This window comes from Aethina tumida, chromosome 3 (assembly GCF_024364675.1).
Source record: "Aethina tumida isolate Nest 87 chromosome 3, icAetTumi1.1, whole genome shotgun sequence".
In the NCBI taxonomy this organism is placed as follows: Eukaryota; Metazoa; Arthropoda; class Insecta; order Coleoptera; family Nitidulidae; genus Aethina; species Aethina tumida.
Genome location: NC_065437.1, coordinates 20,094,693 through 20,113,971, shown reverse-complemented (window position 1 = coordinate 20,113,971; position 19,279 = coordinate 20,094,693). Strand labels below are relative to the sequence as shown.

Genomic DNA, 19,279 nt, shown 5'->3' with positions numbered 1-19,279 from the left:
TTAAAAATTCAAAATTCACGTTCCTCATTAATTTTTTTTCTTGCTCTCTATAGAATTTAATTATATTGGCCATTTAAACTATTAACAAGACACTGTAACCTTATTCGAGATTTATTAGTATAAGATTTTTGCAGTACCCTAACCCAGACCTTCACCGAGAGCGAAAGTGGACCACACCTGAGGCTATTATGTAATAAGAACGATAATACCGTTCAATAATGTACGAAGAGAAATTTTCTGAATTTTTAATATTAATAATAAATACTCAACTGTCGAATTTTCATTTATTTTTTCAAAAATTATTTTCGTCACTAATTAAAAATTTGTTATGTATTTTTTAATGTTAAGAAGTATTCAATATTATGAGATTCATAACATTAACCTTTATTGCCTGTATAATGCGTTCTCACTAAATTAAGAGTGCAAAATGTCATACCTCTGGAATCAGAGCAGCAAGTTCCTCTAACCTAGACCTTCATCAAGAAAGTGGTTTTGGTTAGATACACCAATGTAAGTGAATTGGTATAAAAGTAGAGCGAATTATTTATTCCACATCAGTCACATATACACTGACAAACAATTAACAATGGCTTTCAAAGTAATATAAATTTTAAAATATAAAGATTTGTTTTAATACAATTTTATTTTTTAGTTTGTTGTGTTCGCCGCCGCTTTGGCTTACGCCAATGCTGGTCTTCTCTCCGCCCCAGCTGTTGCCACCTATGCTGCCGCTCCAGCAGTAGCTCACTACTCATCTGCTCCAGCTGTAAGCAGCTCCTACATCCACCAGGCTTCCGCTCCAGTCGCCGTAGCTCATGCTGCTCCAGTTGTATCTGCCTACAGTGCTCCAGTAGCCGTCGCCCATGCCTCTCCAGTAGCAATCCATGCTCCGGCCATCGGTTCGTCCCAACAAAGTGTAGTTCGCGGTCTTGGTGGTGCTCAAGCCATCTCCACTTACTCCAAAGCCGTAGACAGTGCCTTCTCCAGCGTACGCAAATACGATACCCGCATCACCAATGACGCCCTCTCTGTAGCTCATGCTCCAGTAGCTGTTGCCCATGCTGCTCCTTTGGCCGTAGCTCATGCTCCCGTGGCCGTAGCCCATTCCGCCCCATTGGTAACCAAGACCGCCGCTGTAGCTTACTCTCCAGCTGCCGTTGTCTCTCACGCAACTTTCTCCGGTCTTGGTGTAAACTACGGATGGTAAATTTCGTTCAGTTGATTTTATGATTTATTTATTTATTTATTTGTAAAATAAAGTTGAAGAAAATAAGAACCATATATTGTTTTATTGTAAAATGTAATAAACAACACGAATTGAATTATTATAAAATATAAGAATGATTAAATATCAGTATTGTTTGAGAAATGAGTTAAGATTAAAAAAAATATGTATAAATTTTACTTAAATATGACAAAGATATTATTAACAATAAACTGAAACCAATAAATAGAAAATGAAATTTTACTGACATCCAGTGAAAAGATTAAATTACAACAAACTATAATTAACTTGGAGTTTGAAGTTTTTAATGAAATTTAAAACGTTGTAATACATTAAGAGCCGTTTAGTTAACTAAATTCTACAATTTACTGTCTAAATTTATAATGACTTGAAAATAAGGTATAATAGCAGCATGCATATATCTTATATGCTTAAACAATTATTCAATGTTACCAAAAATTTCTATACGCATCGATCGTTATCAATTGTATGTATAACTATAATTAACTTGGAGTTTGAAATTTTTAATGAAATTTAAAACGTCGCAGTACATTAAAAATTGTTTAGTTAATTAAATTCTATAATTTACTCTCTAAATTTATAATGTCTTGAAAATAAGGTATAAAAGCAGCGTGCATATATCTTATATGCTTAAACAATTATTTAATGTTACCAAAAATCTCTATACGTATCAATCGTTATCAATTGTATATACGTTTTTCTTTTATTCTAGAAATCAAATTAAATTGATTTAACGACGTTTTTTTGTTATTACAATTTGTACTATATTTTATACTTTGTTACTAATATTTGGTAATTAACATTATTAAGTTTATTAGAATTTAAAATGTTTAATTTTTAATTTATTTTAGAAAATGTTAAGCCAATGTTTTCAAGATATGGATTTAAAATATATGCATAAAACACAAAATACAATATACAAATTTACAACTTTAAAACACAAAAATTATCATACTGATTGTTTTTAAATATACAATTTTATTAACTTTTATAATAGAAAAAGTGCAGACAGATAGTAATTAACATTATTAAGTTTATTAGAATTTAAAATGTTTAATTTTTAATTTATTTTAGAAAATGTTAAGCCAATGGCAAACAAAGGAGATTAATAACATTTGGTTAAAATTAAAAATTTACAGAAATCTTCGATCGACTATATTGCATAATTATGAGAAACAATTTGTAACTTACAAAGGTAATTTATTTGATTCATGCATGTCCATATAATAAGAAGAATTTTTTGGTAGGGAAAGCGTCAACGCCCAATGCACCTGTTTAAGTCTTGTATAAAGCCCTATAAAAGAATACTAATAATACGATTCAGCATCAGTGTGCGTACAATGGTTCGTAACGTAAGTTAAAACAGTAAAATATTATTAATTTATTTAAGTTCTTTATTAATTGCAATTTTAATATATTACAAATATGTGTTTGTTTAAAAGTTTCTTATATTGATTTCTAAAATATTTTGAATAATTATTTAATATAGTAAACGTGTATGTAGAGGATAAATGCAATTACATATTTTTGTTTTAGATTATCATTATCGCTGCAACGTTGGCTTGCACCAATGCAGGACTAATATCGACTCCTGTGGGACATGTAGATTGTCCCCTTACAAATACTGTATTCCCTACACCTCTGCCTCAAGTAAATGTCTTTGGTCCGCATCCAATCAAGCCACATGTAGATGTTATTCCAGCACATGTTGACGTGGTTCCAGCTGTTTCACATGTAGATTTATTTACACCGTATAAACCTCCAGTAAAACCCAACATTGAATATTTACCTGGGATAAGAGCTCCTCTACCACATATTGATGTCATTCCTGCAAAAGTACCCCGCGTGAATGTAGTTCCTTCAACATTACCTCATATTGATGTATTTTCAACATTTAAACAACCAATTAAAACTCACGTAGATATTATACCTAATACATTACCTCACGTTGACATAATTTCAACAATTAAAACACCAGTAAAAACTCATGTAGATTTTCTACCATCGCCTCAGGTAAATGTTTTTCCCACAGTACCACATATAGATGTTATCAAGCCACAATTCAACGTAATTCCTGCCAAGGTACCACAGATTATTCCAACCGGAGTACCTCACGTTGATGTGTTCTCCAAAGTACAACCCCACGTAGACATTTTCTCTACAATAAAATCTCCTGCGCCGCACATCGACATCATACCTGGAAGTGTTCGATATGGAAACGTTATCGCTGCGGGCACACCACATGTGGATGTTATCAGGACCGATGTTGGAGTGCCTCATATTGATGTTGTACATGCTCAACCAACTATTGTTCAACGTTACGCTCACGCACATCCCGTAACCTACGCACCGGTTGAAAGATACACTCAGGCAAGATACGGCAAAGTTGAAAGTCAGTCGGCAGCTGCAGTATCCCATGTTCAATTCCAAGGAATCGGTGCATCATACGCTTGGTAGATTTATATTTTGTACAAGTATTATTTAGAATTTATCAATAAATGATTTATTTCTAATTGTTATTTTTAATTTTATTATTAATTTGCTTATTATTCCTAATTATTATTTTTAATTTTAATATTAATTTTCCTCATAAAAGATTAAATAGTTTATAACTTATAAAGTTTTAATGCTTTAAATTTATTAAAGGTAAAGTTAAAATTATTAAATGATCTTTTCGAATTTGAACAAATTTAAAAGTTAATAATACATGTTATAAAATTATTATTATTAATATATTCTATGTAAAAAAGTACTGTTTTATTAAAATTAAATTTAAAAAATATATCATTAAAAATTATATTTCCTGTTGAATTGAATTTAATAACTTATGTTCCTTAGTTAAGAATTCAACAACCAAAAAGTCAATAATAGAAAAGTATTTTAAAAATTTATTTAAATTATTGAGCTGTTACTCTATTGATATATTTATATTAAATATGCATTGAACTAGTCCAAAAATTATGAATGAAATATTAATAAAAATGCAATATACAGATATGTTATTGTTCTATTTAAAATTCATAATTTATGATTCATAAATAACTCAACTATTTAATATATTTACATATATTTAGTTATATTAAAGTAGCATTAAAAAGATATCAATGAAACATTGAATTATAAAATAAATATTTTTTTTAGAATTGTTATTATCTATATAATTTTTTAACATTAGTATATGCGTAAGGATAATTTTAAAACAAAAATATTAAATATAACATACATTTTTAAAGTAAATTTATTAAGTGCTTTATATCACAATTAGTATCTATTATTGTACCAGTAATATTCGTAATCATAAGTGGGTGAATTAAACCTCACAAAGGAATTAGGACGATCCTGATTATAAATGACTTGTTGAGTAGGATGCAATTGATGATGATAGTTTGGGCCGTATGGTTCATATGAATTGTAAGTTGGATGTTGATACAATTGATGTGTACTCGGTATGAGTGGAACAGGATGATAATGAGTTAGATCATAGTTCAGTTGAGGTGGAGAGCTGCTTGCTGGCGTAGATATAATACCCGCATTAGTAAATGTCGCAACAGCCAAAATGATGATGTACTGAAAATTAAATTTGTTTTAGTAGATAAATATTTTATATTTAGAAAATTATGAAGATAATTATAAATTATATCAAATTTACAAAATGTTTTGACTTACTCTGAAAGTCATTGTGGAATACTGATGCTGGAATAAAACTTCAATTTTCTTTCATACAAATTTATAGCTGCATTTCTCATAACATTTGGGCGTTAACAATGTTCCACCACCAGCTGAAGATCGACAATAACATACAGACATCCTTCAGTTAATAGCATTCATTTTTTATTTTTGGGCCTGTTATGCAACGTACCAAATACGAATATTTCTGTGATCAACATCCAGGTCAGCTTATTATCATTTTATTATGTCGAATTTATTACTATTGTTTTACTTAAATTACAAAATGTAATAATAAACATAATAGTCGTAGTTATAGAATATGTATTTATAGTTCATGAGCTAATTTACTATAAAAAATCCTGATCCTTTGTGTAATTTCCATAGATCATAACTTAACAAACACTTCGTTTTGATAAAATAACATATATAAATTATATTAAATGAATATACAATTTAATATTATTTTTTTCATATCAATATTTCCTTTTATACGTTTATATGTTTCCTGTTTTTTAAGCTTAAAATAGGATTTATGTTAAAATGGAATTTAAAATAATTTGGAGTCCCAGTTTTGTAAAGCGTAACGCAGATAATTCTGAAAATTCATATATGGCTTCTTGCGCCATCGGCAATGTATAAATGCTAATCGAAGGATTCCCATAACTCATGGGCAGTAAACTCGTTGGGAGGGCGTACCCACCCAAAAATACTTGGTCAACCTCAATTTTATAAACAGTATATAAGATTCGTTAATATTGATTGTGTATGTCAGTGTTCAAGATGGCATTCAAAGTACGTGTTATCATCTTACTTTAGACACATGACAATGCAATCTAATATTATTTTTTTTTTCTTACAGGTAATAATATTTTCCGCAATTCTTGCGCTCTCCAACGCGGGACTTCTACCAACTTCCGAAATAGTCCCTCTCGATCATACTCACCTCGTTTCACCTGTGCTGCAGGGTAGTTATCCACAGTTTCATGTAGCTCAGCAACCACATTACCATGTGGCACAGTTACCACATCTCGATGTCATCCATGAAAACGTTCCTCACATTGATGTGCTTCACCAGCAATTGTTTCAACGTACACCACAATCTGGAGCAGCTCATATTCCTTATGGGCATCCAACTGCATATGTAAGGGTAAACAACAGAGAGGGTGGGTCTTATGAGTATTCTTGGTATTAAATGTTAAAAGTTACAATAAAAATATGATAATCTAAATAATTATTCTAGTAGTTTCATTTCAATTATAAACTGAACACAGTAAAATATTATTAAAAGTTCTTTATTAATTGCAATTTCAACATATTACAAATATGTGTTTGTTTAAAAATTCCTTATATTGAAAGAGGTTTCTAAAAGATTTTGAATAATTATCTATTGGGTCTTATGAGTATTCTTGGTATTAAATGTTAAAAGTTATAATAAAAATATAATAATCTAAATAATTATTCTAGTAGTTTCATTTCAATTATAAACTGAACATACATTCTTTTGAAAATCGAGTAGAAGGTACAATATTAATAACTAATTAATTATTATAAATTATTTTACTACTAAACTTTATTACTTAAAGCTTTTTTTGAAGGGCATCCTTACAAAGTTGAATTATTTTTGATGTAAAAATTCTTATCCATAAATAAGGCGACCATTTTAAAGATTAAAATGGTTATTCATTTTTTTCATTTATTTTTAATTTTAATTTTAACGTGAAAATCTTTATATACATTTTCATATTCAATCCATCCATCCAAGTATATTCTGTAAAAACAATTAATTATTTGATAGAGTTCTTAAAATTTTGTATATTAAAAGAATATATATATTGCAATTAGAATGAAATAATATGTTGCTCAATAATACTTAATAATTTTAAACGCGACCCATATTTATTTGTTATATATTGCAAATTAACTTCGGTAGATATACTTGACCTAGACCATCTAGTGAAAGAAAGTGCTTGAGAATTAGTTTAGTTAATTTAATTTTCGATTATGAAATAATATTTATATATTTTTTTCAAAATAAACATTATATTTGACAATGTTATTCAAAGTTGAAGTTGAAGACATTTCTATATTTCCATCAGGCAACCGCTCCAGTTTCCGTAGCTCATGCTGCTTCAGTTGCAACTGCCTTCAGTGCTCCCTTAGCTGTCGCCCATGCCTCTCCAGCCATCGGTTCATCCCAACAAAATATTGTCCGAGGTCTCGGTGGTGCCCAAGCCATCTCCACAAAGTCGTAGATAGCGCCTTTTCCAGCGTACGCAAACACGATACCCGTATCACCAATGATGCCCTGTCTGTTGCTCATGCTCCAGTAGCCGTAGCTCACGCTGCTCCTTTGACTGTAGCTCATGCTTCTCCATTCGTAACTAAGACCGCCGCTGTAGCTTACTCTCCAGCTGCCGTTGTCTCCCACGCTACTTTCTCCGGTGTTGGTGTAAACTACGGATGGTAAATTTATAATTTTTGATTTGTTAATTTATTTATTTATTCCTGCAATAAAGTTATAAAAAATAAATATATTATGTTTTATTTCGTTTTCAACTCATTGAATATACTAATGGAAATTAGTATGTACCAGTATAAAAATCTGAATATGCATTATATAAAATAATAAAGACACCTCAAATAAACGAGTTCTTAGTTTTTGTCACAATTTGTTTTATTTAGTAATTTGTATTAAATGTTTAACATGTCTAGAGTACGAAGAAGAAATAGTTCTGAAAAATCCAAAGCTACCACAGAGCCACAAGACCGTCGTTTTAAATTATTGGCTCTAAGGGACAGGAGTTGAAAGCGAATGATTGCTGATGAATGAATGGTCTACGGATTTATCGTTCTTTCTTGGACTTCTACTAGCAAACCATAGATGCCAACGTTGTGACTAGTGTATGGAACCTCAATAGTGGAACGCCTTTGCTTGGGCATGCACGATGGTTATATGTTAGTAAGACAGTGATGTGATTCTCGTTTTGCTGTGGGTTTAATGGTATGGTATGGTAATTTCATGGTACCTTCATTCTTCATTAGAAACAGTATGATATTTTGGAGTCTTATTTTCATTCCTACATAAGAAGAGATCTCGGACTAATTTTTCAGCAAGATAATGCCCCACCACATATTGCTAGGAATACATTAAACTTCCTAGAAGCCTTCCATGTGAATTTACTGCCTTGACCACTTAGATCTTCAAATCTTTCCCCAATCGAACATGTGTGGGATGATGGGGCGATGTTTAAGGAATTTACAGCGCCCTCCAACGACTCTTAATGAATTAAGATGTCAGATTCAGTTCGTGTGGGATGAGAACAAGAAAACGTCGATAATCTCATTAGATCGATGCCACGACACATCATTGAGTGTCTTAGATACATTATTAGTTTCTGACAATTAATGGCTATATACTATATAGTATACTGGAAAGTTATTTATTTATCAACATTTATTCTCTGGTGGTCTTAGATTTTCATAATCGATTCTTGAAATGACAATTCGATTCTTAATCATATCAATTTGTCTATTTTCTTGTATGATAAATCAGTATAAATAATTTTTGAATGGAAAAAGTACCTTGAATAGAAAATTCCACATATTAATAAAAATTCAAACAAATTGCAGTGTGAAATATTTGACAATAATGATGTGACGAGTTAATTAATTTATATTACCAATTAAATAATAAATATACTTTTATATTTATTTTATATTTTCATACCATAAAATTTAAATATGACTATTATTCGGTTTTAAGGCGCATAAAATTCTTGTTTTCATCGCTCTCTTAAGTTTATGAAAGTCATGGACGATTTATAAGACAATTTTTATAATCTAGCAATAGTCACGTAAAATCTTTTCTACTTCAAATATACATGCAGAATATTTTATTTAATGATTTAATAATATTTTTTGATTGTTGAATTGATTTATTAGTATTAATTTAATTTGTAGATTATCATGAATATTTTTTATTAATGGATCCACAAGTCTTTAGTTTTACTGAATAATAAAGGCTGTTGCCTTACTGTATTTACTTTTGAAGTAGGACAACAATTACTAAAATTATTTTCTTTATTATTTTATATAATTTATATATACAATGATCAGATTTTGATATTAATGTATACTCATTGTATATTTATTGAGTTGGATATTGTATAGAATACAAACATGACATCTATATTTTATAACTTTATTGCAGAAATAAATAAATAAATTAACAAATCAAAACTGTAAAGAATTTACCATCCGTAGTTTACACCAAGACCGGAGAAGGTAGCGTGGGAGACAACGGCAGCTGGAGAGTAAGCTACAGCGGCGGTCTTGGTTACCAATGGGGCGGAATGGGATACGGCGACGGGAGCGTGGGCAACGGCCAAAGGAGCGGCATGTGCGACAGCTACTGGAGAGTGGGCTACAGAGAGGGCGTCATTGGTGATGCGGGTATCGTATTTGCGTACGCTGGAGAAGGCACTGTCTACGGCTTTGGAGTAGGTGGAGATGGCTTGAGCACCACCGAGACCACGAACTACACTTTGTTGGGAAGAACCGATGGCTGGAGCATGGATTGCTACTGGAGAGGCATGGGCGACGGCTACTGGAGAACTGTAGGCAGATACAACTGGGGCGGCATGAGCCAATGGGGCGCTGTAGGCAGATACGACTGGGGCGGCGTGGGCTACGGCGACTGGTGCGGAAGCTTGGTGGATGTAGGAGCTGCTTACAGCTGGAGCGGAGGAGTAGTGAGCTACAGCTGGGGCGGCAGCGTAAGTGGCTACAGCTGGAGCGGAGAGAAGACCGGCGTTGGCGTAAGCCAAAGCGGCGGCGAATACTACGAACTAAAAAGGTATAATGTTAAGTTTTTGTATTGAACATAGATGTATTTTACTTACTTTGAATGCCATTGTCGGTTGATTGTCGGTAATGATTTGACTGATACTGTTGAAAAAATTCGGTGCGCTTTTATATTGATGCTGTACTGCTCGAGTGTTCTAGGCGTAAACCACTTTCTTTATTAATGAAGGTCTAGGTTAGAGGAATAAGCCTGTGTTATTATATTTGACATATAAGAAGTGTATCAACATTAATGTGAATAACCTTCAGAATCTCATATATTTTTGGCGAATTTCATTTAAATGTAGGTATTGTACATTAAATTATAAGTGAAAACACTTATCTCCTTATGTAATATTACAGCAGGCAACAATATTTTTAACATTTAATTGTCATGTTGATTTTTTATTTCAAATTTTTGGTGCATAATATGCAAAATCACTTTAGGAATGTTTGTAAAGTTTTTAAATGCCATTTCAGATATGTATCTATTTCACAAGTGAAGTACAAAACCTACTACGTTAAAAAATAATAATGATTTCAAAAAGTTATCTAATGTATTATTCATTATGTCAAATTATTAATAATGGTAATAATAAAATTTTTAAAATTATTAAATGTAATTATAAAATTAAATTTAGATAAAATGATTTTGAAAAGTATATAAATTTATTAAGTAACACATGTCAATAACATACACGAAATAATAACAGGGAAAATTAATTCTTATTAATTCACAGTATTTCCTGGAGGGACAGTAATTATCAAACACAATAATGACATTTATTCAAAAAGAGTGTTATTATTAATTATAAAATCAGGTTGCCTAATTCATTGCATTTCCTGGAGGGACAGTAATTATCAAACACAATAATGACATTGATTCAAAAAGGGAGTTATTATTAATTATAAAATCAGGTTGGGTAAACGAATATGCATATAATACTATATTAGAGAATAAAATAGACATTGAACTATACATTTGAATAATAAATGAAACTAAAAGAAATTAATTAAATTAATTATTATAAAAGACGTTTTACTGATGTTGTAAAATTTGTGAATAAATTTAAGTAATAAATATTTTTTTAATAATGCAACAATATTTAAATCCATAAAATCAATAATACAATTTTGAATCTATTTGGCGGACATCCTTATGAGACTTGCTGAAATGATCGCTCAATCGGTGCGGAATTTCTCGTTTATTAAGTAACATCTTGCTGCGTTCGAATAGGGCGAGGGTTCGAAATTAATTTTAATTGACATCCTGACGTTTCGATTCAAAAATTAATCTAATATTTTAAATTGCTTGAACAAGTGTGACAATCCTTAAAATCAACATATTTATGGATCTGAACGTTATTTGTTTACGAATTTGATTCGCGAATCAAATTATATTTGAAACAAATATTAATTATGAAATAATTATAAAATCACTATTAACTGAGTAATTTTGTATTAATAAATAATACATGAATTGTTAAATTAGTATCATATTTACCTAATGAATTATTACTGTAGTTATATCTTTATTGAAATGTACTAGTTACGATAAATTGAAATTTGTTAATAGTTTTAATGCGTTGGTTTATTTAACTAATTAATCTTAATAGAATGTTTTGTGTTTTTTGTTGCCCAATCAAAGTAATTTATTTTAAACCCACCCTAGATTACATAAGCAGTGCTTATTATTTAAATTTCGAAATAATAAATTCCGCTTCGATTATTCGATTAATTAAATATAACAAATATTTTAACGATTCATCATTTGGAAATAAATAAAACATTGTTTTAATTTGCAAAGTATATTTATTAAATCTTGTTTTTAATAGTAAAATTGCAAACTACGACTATATTATTAAATTCTAATTAACTAATTAATTAATTAGTGTTATAAATATAAAGTACAATGAATCAAGTTATAATGAGAACTTGTTTTGGCAACAATATGCGACCTCAATATTACGTAAAGTGGATTTTAAATGTCACTACATAGTGATTATAAAAATTGTTTGATAAAATGGGCAGTGTATAATCAGATTCAATCCATTTTTATAACCATCTTTTAGGAACTTCTTCCCTGAAAAAGAAAATAATTTAACTCATGTTATTTCAATTTTACTATATTTTTGTTTTACAAAATAATTATTGTGACAAAAATATAGTTTCAATATATAAATACGTGGGCTGTATCACGGATTAACTTCTATATATTCTTCCTATTCGATACACTTAACTCAACGTTTATATTTTATATTTTTTCTAAAAAATTGCATTACACTCATACTTCAGCATCTTTGAGCATTGGATCTATTAGTTGGAAATAAGAGATAATCGATGGGTGCTTAATCAGTTAAATATAATAATAAATGGTGGATGCGAAGCAATTCAAACATTCTTGATAAATTGCAGCACCCATCTTGCGGAAAGCATTTTCATATACAAGTGAGTTAAAATGTTCTGTACTAGATCAATTGAGATGCCCCAAAAGAGCAATGCAATTTCATGCATTTTTTCTCTTCGATGTAGTGGTTGTTTTTAAAAAGTGGTTACCTTATCTGGAAGACCTGAATGATCTTCATAACGAATGATTAAATGTTGAAATCAATATTTTATAATTGCTAACGAATGTGCAGAGCTTGATTTATTTTTAAAAAAGTAATTTTTCCCTTTGTTCTATTTAAATGGTTGTGAGTTTGATAGGATTGTTGTGATAGTTTATGTTTATGAAATATGTCATATTTATAATGTCAGCAACGCCATATCTGGGTTGGACTAGGTACTTATCATACAGCCCTCGTATGGTATTTAATATACATGTAAAGTAATTTTATTGATATCATAAATTATTTTATGATCATTAAGAATGATATGCCATATATATTTCTCGTGACATGATTTTAAATTTAAATATATCAATCAAATGATTAAAAAGTTCAAATTTTTGAAAACAATGCATTTAAATTGGATTTAAACAGATTTTAACAGGATCAGTTTGAAAATAATATGTACGTACATTCTACTCCATGCGGGTTCAACGGTCTCCAAAAGTTCCATGCGGGTTCTGAAAAGGACAGATAAATAAATGGTTAAAAAACAAAAGAAATTCGCGTGAGTAATACCTGGTTCTGGGAGTCCTTGCTCCAGATGTGGACGGTTTTTGGACAATTCTGGCGGCAAACAACGACACGAAATTTAGTTTTAAATAAGATTTATCGTTATTATTGTTCGATTTACCTAGACTCTGTTATCCTTGAGAACATTGTAGATAATTTGCTGGAATTGAGATATGTTTTAGTGTTGGGGATGTCTGTCATCAATTTGTTAACATGTATTATCGGATATTTAGAAAAAATCCTAAATATGTATGTATCTAGATATTGTTAGTTTATTTAAAAATATACATAACTTAAATATTTTAATTAACATATTAATCTAAAGTCTACCTTTGGGGTGATAAGTTTCTAGAAAGGGATTCCAAAGTCGGCATCCTAGAAAATTTATTGTTGTTAAAATAAATCCCACTTTAACAAAGATTAGTTACCTAGGAGAATGAATCTGTGAAGATATATTAGATGGCATCCTGAAACAAAAATTATAATTAACATCTAATTTATTATATTTTTGTTGTTTTTATTATTTTGAAAACATTTAATTAACATAAACCTAACTCCGATTTTAATAGATTTCATACCAATATTTCATTTTTCTTGTAACATGTTGTGGTATAAGACGATTGCAATAAAAATTTTATTACATATTCACATATTTCATTGGTTGGAATGTGACCATATTAAAAATAAAAAACTTATTTTGTTTTGCAGATAATCGCTTTATTATTTATCGCACTTTCTACACTCACCTGGGTGGACTCGGTATGAGAGGCTGAGAAGGTCGTCTGAAGAAAGATAATTGAAGTCAATTAAGGAATTATGAATGGACAGATGAATGAACACAGAAACGAGGTTACACAGTAAAATTATTATGCATACACTAACTATTGTTTTATTAACGTAAAACCTTGATCACAAAAATTAATATTTAAATAACAAAATTAAAATCGTCCAATGACAATAACGCTGAAACATTTCGCTAACGAAAATTCAGGACGATGTTGTTCCCACTTACGTCCTCCTGTCGCCGCCAAATTACAATAATTCCGAATTTAAAAAACAAATTTCCCGTACACAATTCAATTTCGAACCGACCCTCTTTATTGTACCCACTAATGGAGTGTGAAAATATCGAATTTCATAAATTCCTAAAAAATCGCATATTACCTCGGGCTAACCCACGTGGCCTGTTGTTCCCGATTCGTCGCCGCCGCACAGCCTAATGGAATTTCCGGTGTCCTGGAACCCAAACGCTAATTCACTTTTCTGACATGCGACACGTAATTCCTGAAAAACTTACGCAGATGGAGGCGATGCCCACGTGACCTCATCATCTATAAGTAGCCCGTCGCGGGCCCTTCTGAAAGCCAGAAATATTGCACGCAATTTTTATCAAATGATCACATTTCAGGATTATTGCCAATATCGAAGTGAATAATTGAGAACTTAAATTATTATTGGAACAATAGACTATTAAATAAAAGTGACGTTGCAACAAATAAGTGGGATAACACGATTTATATTTAATAGTCTAATATTTTACACATGTAAATTTTACGCTTGATTAATTATATACCGGTTTTTTATTATGCGACTGCGGGGTATAATAAGCAAAAAATAATGCAACCCAAATATTGAGGTTATGTAAAAATTGCACGATTATAAATTTGTCATGCTTTAATTACACAGCGAGTATTATGTAATTTGTATTGATGTAGGATTAAAATTTAAATAACTACTTTTGTTACTTCATTTTTTTATTTACGTAAACATGAATTTTTCATAAACGAGATTTTTTTTTCAAATACTCAACTTTATCAAATTTTAGCCAAATAATACTTTTTCAATTTTGAACTTTACAATTCTTTTTTTTAAATTTATTTGATATATAAATTTTTTGTGTGATTTTTTATTTTCTTTTTAAATTTTCATTTATCCTCCTTCATTTAATACAAGTGCCATCATGGGTCGACGTTGTCTTCTATTTTATTTTTCTTCATTAGAACAAAATGTTTATTCATTTTTCCTTAAATTAATTTTGTTTTTATAAAACTAGTTTAGAACAGAAATTCATAAACTTTCTCTAATACATTTTAAGGTAATTCATTTGGGCCATTCTTGGTTTAATGGAAGAATCATCGCGGACCAATTTTACCTTCTACTATATTTTTCGTAGTCAGAATAAATGTTGTAACCATTTTTCTCAATTTAATTTTGTTTGTGGTGATAATATAAAAACTTTCTTCCACCCATTTTAGAGCAATTTGGATGAGCGCATACGAAAAACATATCAATTTTACTCTCATTTGGGTCACTTACCTAGTTAACATTATATTTTGGTTTTCCAAATTATAAATGTACTTAAACTAGTGACTTGATTCGTGATTCTTTATTTTGATAATCATTTACTTTACTTTAAGAATCCCTTTTTATGTGTAGCAATCTCAAGTAACTAAGAAAATAATTGAAAAGAAAAAAATTAAAATATGACCTAATTATAAAAGTAATTAAGTTATATTTATCACAATTATAACAAAATATTTGTCCCACAATAAAAATAAATTAGTCACCCGACGGGTACATATGTATAAACAAAGGGTTTAATAAAAACCATTGTTTTACGTGCTACGAAATATTAAGGCCATAAATTCACAATATAGCCTGTCTTGCTGAATACATTTTATAATAAATATTGTTTTATTCAATGTAATAAATTTTAATTAAGGATTTAAAAAAGTATTCAGTTCCATTTATATCAATTAACAACGAATAATGATTATCGCAAAGCCATAAAAGAGCAGGAAACTTTTTCTTTAACGATAATAGACCGCATAATACTTGTTGTCTATTCACGACGCACCATCTTACCTGTGTGATATGGAGGTTAGTACATCTTCATTATTCCCTTCTCTATAGAATTCCACCAGCTTGATAACTACGGGAGTGATGGCGACGAACAATAAAATGAGGAAAAAGTAGGAAAACGAGATTCCATTCTGCAAACGTTAATTGATTTATGAGCTTTACATGTAAATTTTCAGCCTTGCATTTATAAAAATCATTAAAATCAACACATTTCTTCATTTGTACACATTCTGTTGATTTAATACCTTCGTATTAAAATGTATGGCTGGCTAATTATTATTAATTTGTGTAACAAAATTTTTTTTGAGTTATTTTCAGAATTTCTAAAGTAATGTTTGTAAGTACTATTTAGTTTAATGTATTATTTAGAATTTAAATTAGTTTCACAACTTATTTTAATTTATTTAATTTTGCCTTCTCAAACTATATAGTAACTGTGTAAAATCTCACTGATATCTGCCAATAACAATTAATTTAAATTTATTGTGGCGAATGACGGTTGTATTCAATGCGATGCCCGATTCAGACAAGTTTAAAACTACTTTGAATTTTATTTACCATCGGATCTACAATCAACTTGCAGACGAAGAATCGCGTGGAATGGTAAACTTCCCACAATGGTCGGCACTTTCCTATCTGCTTCGTTAATTTTTCACTGACGTGATTATACAAGTCTTTCAAGTAGGACTCGATTCTCGTAGTGAATTGTCTGCTTGTCTGCAAAAACAAGATAACACAATTACACTGACGGATAGACTGGAAATTTAAATTAATGTAACGTTTAAAATTGTGTCCCGAAAAGAAGTAAATTCGTCTGGAAATATATATTGATTGTAATAAACAAAATTACAATTCCACTTTTTTCCACTGAACAGTACAATTTACAACATTAATAATAAATCGTGTCATTTAAAATGCTAGTCAGGTAAGACAAAGTAAAGTTTTCTGTTGAAGTGCTTCCCTTTTAAGAAAGTTTACTTTGTTTTTTACAAAATAGCTTTAATCGAATTCACCTTTTCAGCAATTTGCCATCCCTGATTGTCCAGAAAAAACTGAATGGTCTTCAAATGCGACAACGACTGGTTGGCCTGTTTATTAAGCGGCAATAACAGCACTTCGAGCGCCGTGACTTTAAAAAGTATTCTGTTGCGAATGTCAACGAGCCGCTGCATTTCCATTTGAACCACTTTTCTGACCATAAAGGCGAGATTATCAATTTTCCTAGAGCTTATGGGGTCGCTTAATTGTCTGGCCACAGTGTTCAACTGATCTGCAAATGAGCCGAGGTCTCTCTTAGTGATCGCCTTGGATAACTGTGCCCTGTGTAATGTTAGATTCACGTTGGAAGTCGTCGATAAGACCTGAAAGTTTTGAAACGGTTCAGTGAATTTCCGGAGGGTTAATGCTGGGCGAGTAGTAAAAACATTTAGAGCGGGAAATTGGAAGGAACTGGCTATAATCAAAAGTTGTTTTTAGTGCTGTTTTAATTTCAATATTGTAAGAATGTCACTATTACACATACTTGGAGATTTAATTGGAGTGCAGGACTCAAAATTTCCACGTTAGTATTGCCCAAAGAAAAGTTCGCGAGTAATGATTGTAGGTCATCCCAGCTGTGGTAGTTTATCACTTTGTCGATATCCATCTGATTGTGAAGATGGAATGTGTTATAAGCTACTTCATCTTTTTGGCAACTCCTGAAAAATTAAGTATCTCTTCTTAGTTTGGATATTAATGGATGTTGGAAATATTAACTTAACATTTTTTTGTGTTGTTACACTCTAATAGTTTGTTTAGTTTTGACAAATTAGAAGAATTATTTTTCATTTTGTTCTAAGATAATTATTTTATATGATATATAGTATTATTTTTAAACGTAAAATTGGGTTAAATTGAGTAAAGTTAGCTAGACAAAATAAAAAAAGAAAGATAAATCTTTTCTATTGATTTTAATTGGAACTTTGTTTTGATAGTAAGGCAGATTTAATGAAGTAGAATTATATATGAAATGGCAATAAATATTTAAATATCCAGCCCTGATCAACAACATAAAACTAATACCATTTGCTTAATGTGTTTACCTCAATACATGCCGCACTTTTAGTGAGCCATTTCCTTTGAAGTCGCTGAAAAACCCCCCGTTAGTGTGGAGAATTCCACCGGAATCCAACAGATCAGTTAATGTCCCGTAATGAGGCTGATCGTAAAGCGGCCTACATAACAAGGTCTCGCCGTGACCTCCCAGGATGAATGTTAGGGTGCCAAGGGCCCAGACTAAAAGACCAGTCGCACTGGCTAAAGCGACACCTGACAACAGCAGCGGGATGGTACGGGCGGTGACTCCGCAGCCGCAAGGCGCTCCACACAACAAAAGGCCCCAAACGATCGTCAGGATTGTGGCCACACCTGTAACACGAACATGTTTCGGAGTTTCGCGCCAACTATGCCAGGCAGTCGTCTTTTTTTGTTGTTGGGGAATTGCGAAAATGGGATGCAAGGTTCTGGTGGGAAATCGCTGCGTTCACGTGCAACCACGTAATTAATTTCGGTTAATATTTTACAATGAAATCGTTTCAATGTAAATAGATCAATTGTGGAAATGACAATTGACCATTGCTCATAAATTATTTAAATAATTAATTTAATATTCTGTACTATAATTGTTTCTGCACAATTGTATCATTTTGGGTAGTACCACACCTAAATCTATTATGTGAACACTACATAAATAGAAAATTAATATATGTAATATTTTTTTAGTTAAATCATCCTTGCAAACTTCCCCATTCTAGATAAGTCTGGTAGATCACTGCTAGTTGCTACCTTTGTCTTTTGGGCACCGTGGTAATTTGATAGAGTAATGGTTACTTTCTCAATTTCACAGGATATGGCGTCATTAGTTTAGTATGCTTCCAGTTGAAAAAGCTGTTTCATCTCCACAGGTAAGATTTTGAAGATATATCAAATATCTATAAAACAGATCGATTTTAATATTTGTGCACAATTTATGTGAACTTAATTACATTAATCAATACAATTTTTAAAGTCTAAATAATTATAATTCTATATGCTTTCAGCTATATCGAATAAGTAGTTTTTTAATAGCTTGTGATACATCAGAATATCGTTTAACCTTTAAATTACTTTCCAGTGTCTGAGGCACTTAAAAATAATACCCTTTTTATATTTTGTATCACTTATTGAGTGATTTTAATTTATGCAGCTATAAACATTTTATAGTCAATTACTCAAATACATTGTTATAAGCAGCTTAGTGCAGTAAAAATTAAAAAAATATATATATATAAAATCTGATTATTATGCATTCTATACGAATTTTGAAGTTTCTTCGATATTTATTAGTTTATTTAGGTGTACCACATGGCTTTGGAAAAAGGGAATTGTTCTGTGCTAGAATTATTATAATAATTTTCACACTGTTTTGTATTTATCCACTTACTTTAAAATCTGATGTCACCAATTCTGTAAACAAAACTGTTGTAACAATTCAGTATTATTTCATTATAGTTCTATATTATGC

General features: G+C 30.6%; 3 protein-coding genes and 1 pseudogene across 5 annotated transcripts in view; 2 read left to right on the top strand and 2 right to left on the bottom strand.

The window, feature by feature from the left end:
• The first annotated feature begins 550 nt into the window (after positions 1–550).
• Positions 551–1,273, top strand: LOC109596659 (larval/pupal cuticle protein H1C-like). The gene is made up of 2 exons (XM_020012235.2): positions 551–598; positions 653–1,273. Exons 1-2 carry the CDS (start codon positions 587–589, stop codon positions 1,205–1,207), a joined length of 567 nt encoding a protein of 188 aa, XP_019867794.1. The 5' UTR covers positions 551–586; the 3' UTR covers positions 1,208–1,273.
• Positions 1,274–5,695: 4,422 nt separating this feature from the next.
• Positions 5,696–7,382, top strand: LOC109596651 (larval/pupal cuticle protein H1C-like; annotated as a pseudogene).
• Positions 7,383–9,048: 1,666 nt separating this feature from the next.
• Positions 9,049–10,041, bottom strand: LOC109596658 (larval/pupal cuticle protein H1C-like). The gene is made up of 2 exons (XM_049964703.1): positions 9,817–10,041; positions 9,049–9,762 (listed from the first exon to the last, which is right to left on the bottom strand). The coding sequence occupies exons 1-2, from the start codon at positions 9,826–9,828 to the stop codon at positions 9,166–9,168; spliced, it is 609 nt and encodes a 202-aa protein (XP_049820660.1). The 5' UTR covers positions 9,829–10,041; the 3' UTR covers positions 9,049–9,165.
• A 1,543-nt stretch (positions 10,042–11,584) lies between these two features.
• LOC109596650 (prominin-1) overlaps positions 11,585–19,279 on the bottom strand; it is a 34,418-nt gene continuing 26,723 nt past the window's right edge. The window contains exons 10-23 of one of the 3 annotated variants that reach the window (XM_020012226.2): positions 17,820–18,144; positions 17,261–17,435; positions 16,752–17,099; positions 16,297–16,455; positions 15,742–15,869; positions 14,174–14,233; positions 14,041–14,112; positions 13,623–13,658; positions 13,305–13,343; positions 13,207–13,251; positions 12,998–13,036; positions 12,883–12,930; positions 12,777–12,824; positions 11,585–11,840 (exon numbers count right to left, since the gene is read on the bottom strand). In XM_020012226.2, the coding sequence (XP_019867785.2) occupies positions 11,813–11,840; positions 12,777–12,824; positions 12,883–12,930; positions 12,998–13,036; positions 13,207–13,251; positions 13,305–13,343; positions 13,623–13,658; positions 14,041–14,112; positions 14,174–14,233; positions 15,742–15,869; positions 16,297–16,455; positions 16,752–17,099; positions 17,261–17,435; positions 17,820–18,144 (1,550 nt within the window). In that variant the 3' untranslated portion in view covers positions 11,585–11,812. The remainder of the gene's footprint in view (positions 11,841–12,776; positions 12,825–12,882; positions 12,931–12,997; positions 13,037–13,206; positions 13,252–13,304; positions 13,344–13,622; positions 13,659–14,040; positions 14,113–14,173; positions 14,234–15,741; positions 15,870–16,296; positions 16,456–16,751; positions 17,100–17,260; positions 17,436–17,819; positions 18,145–19,279) is intronic. The other 2 variants (XM_049964427.1, XM_049964428.1) reach the window with 2 other exon arrangements.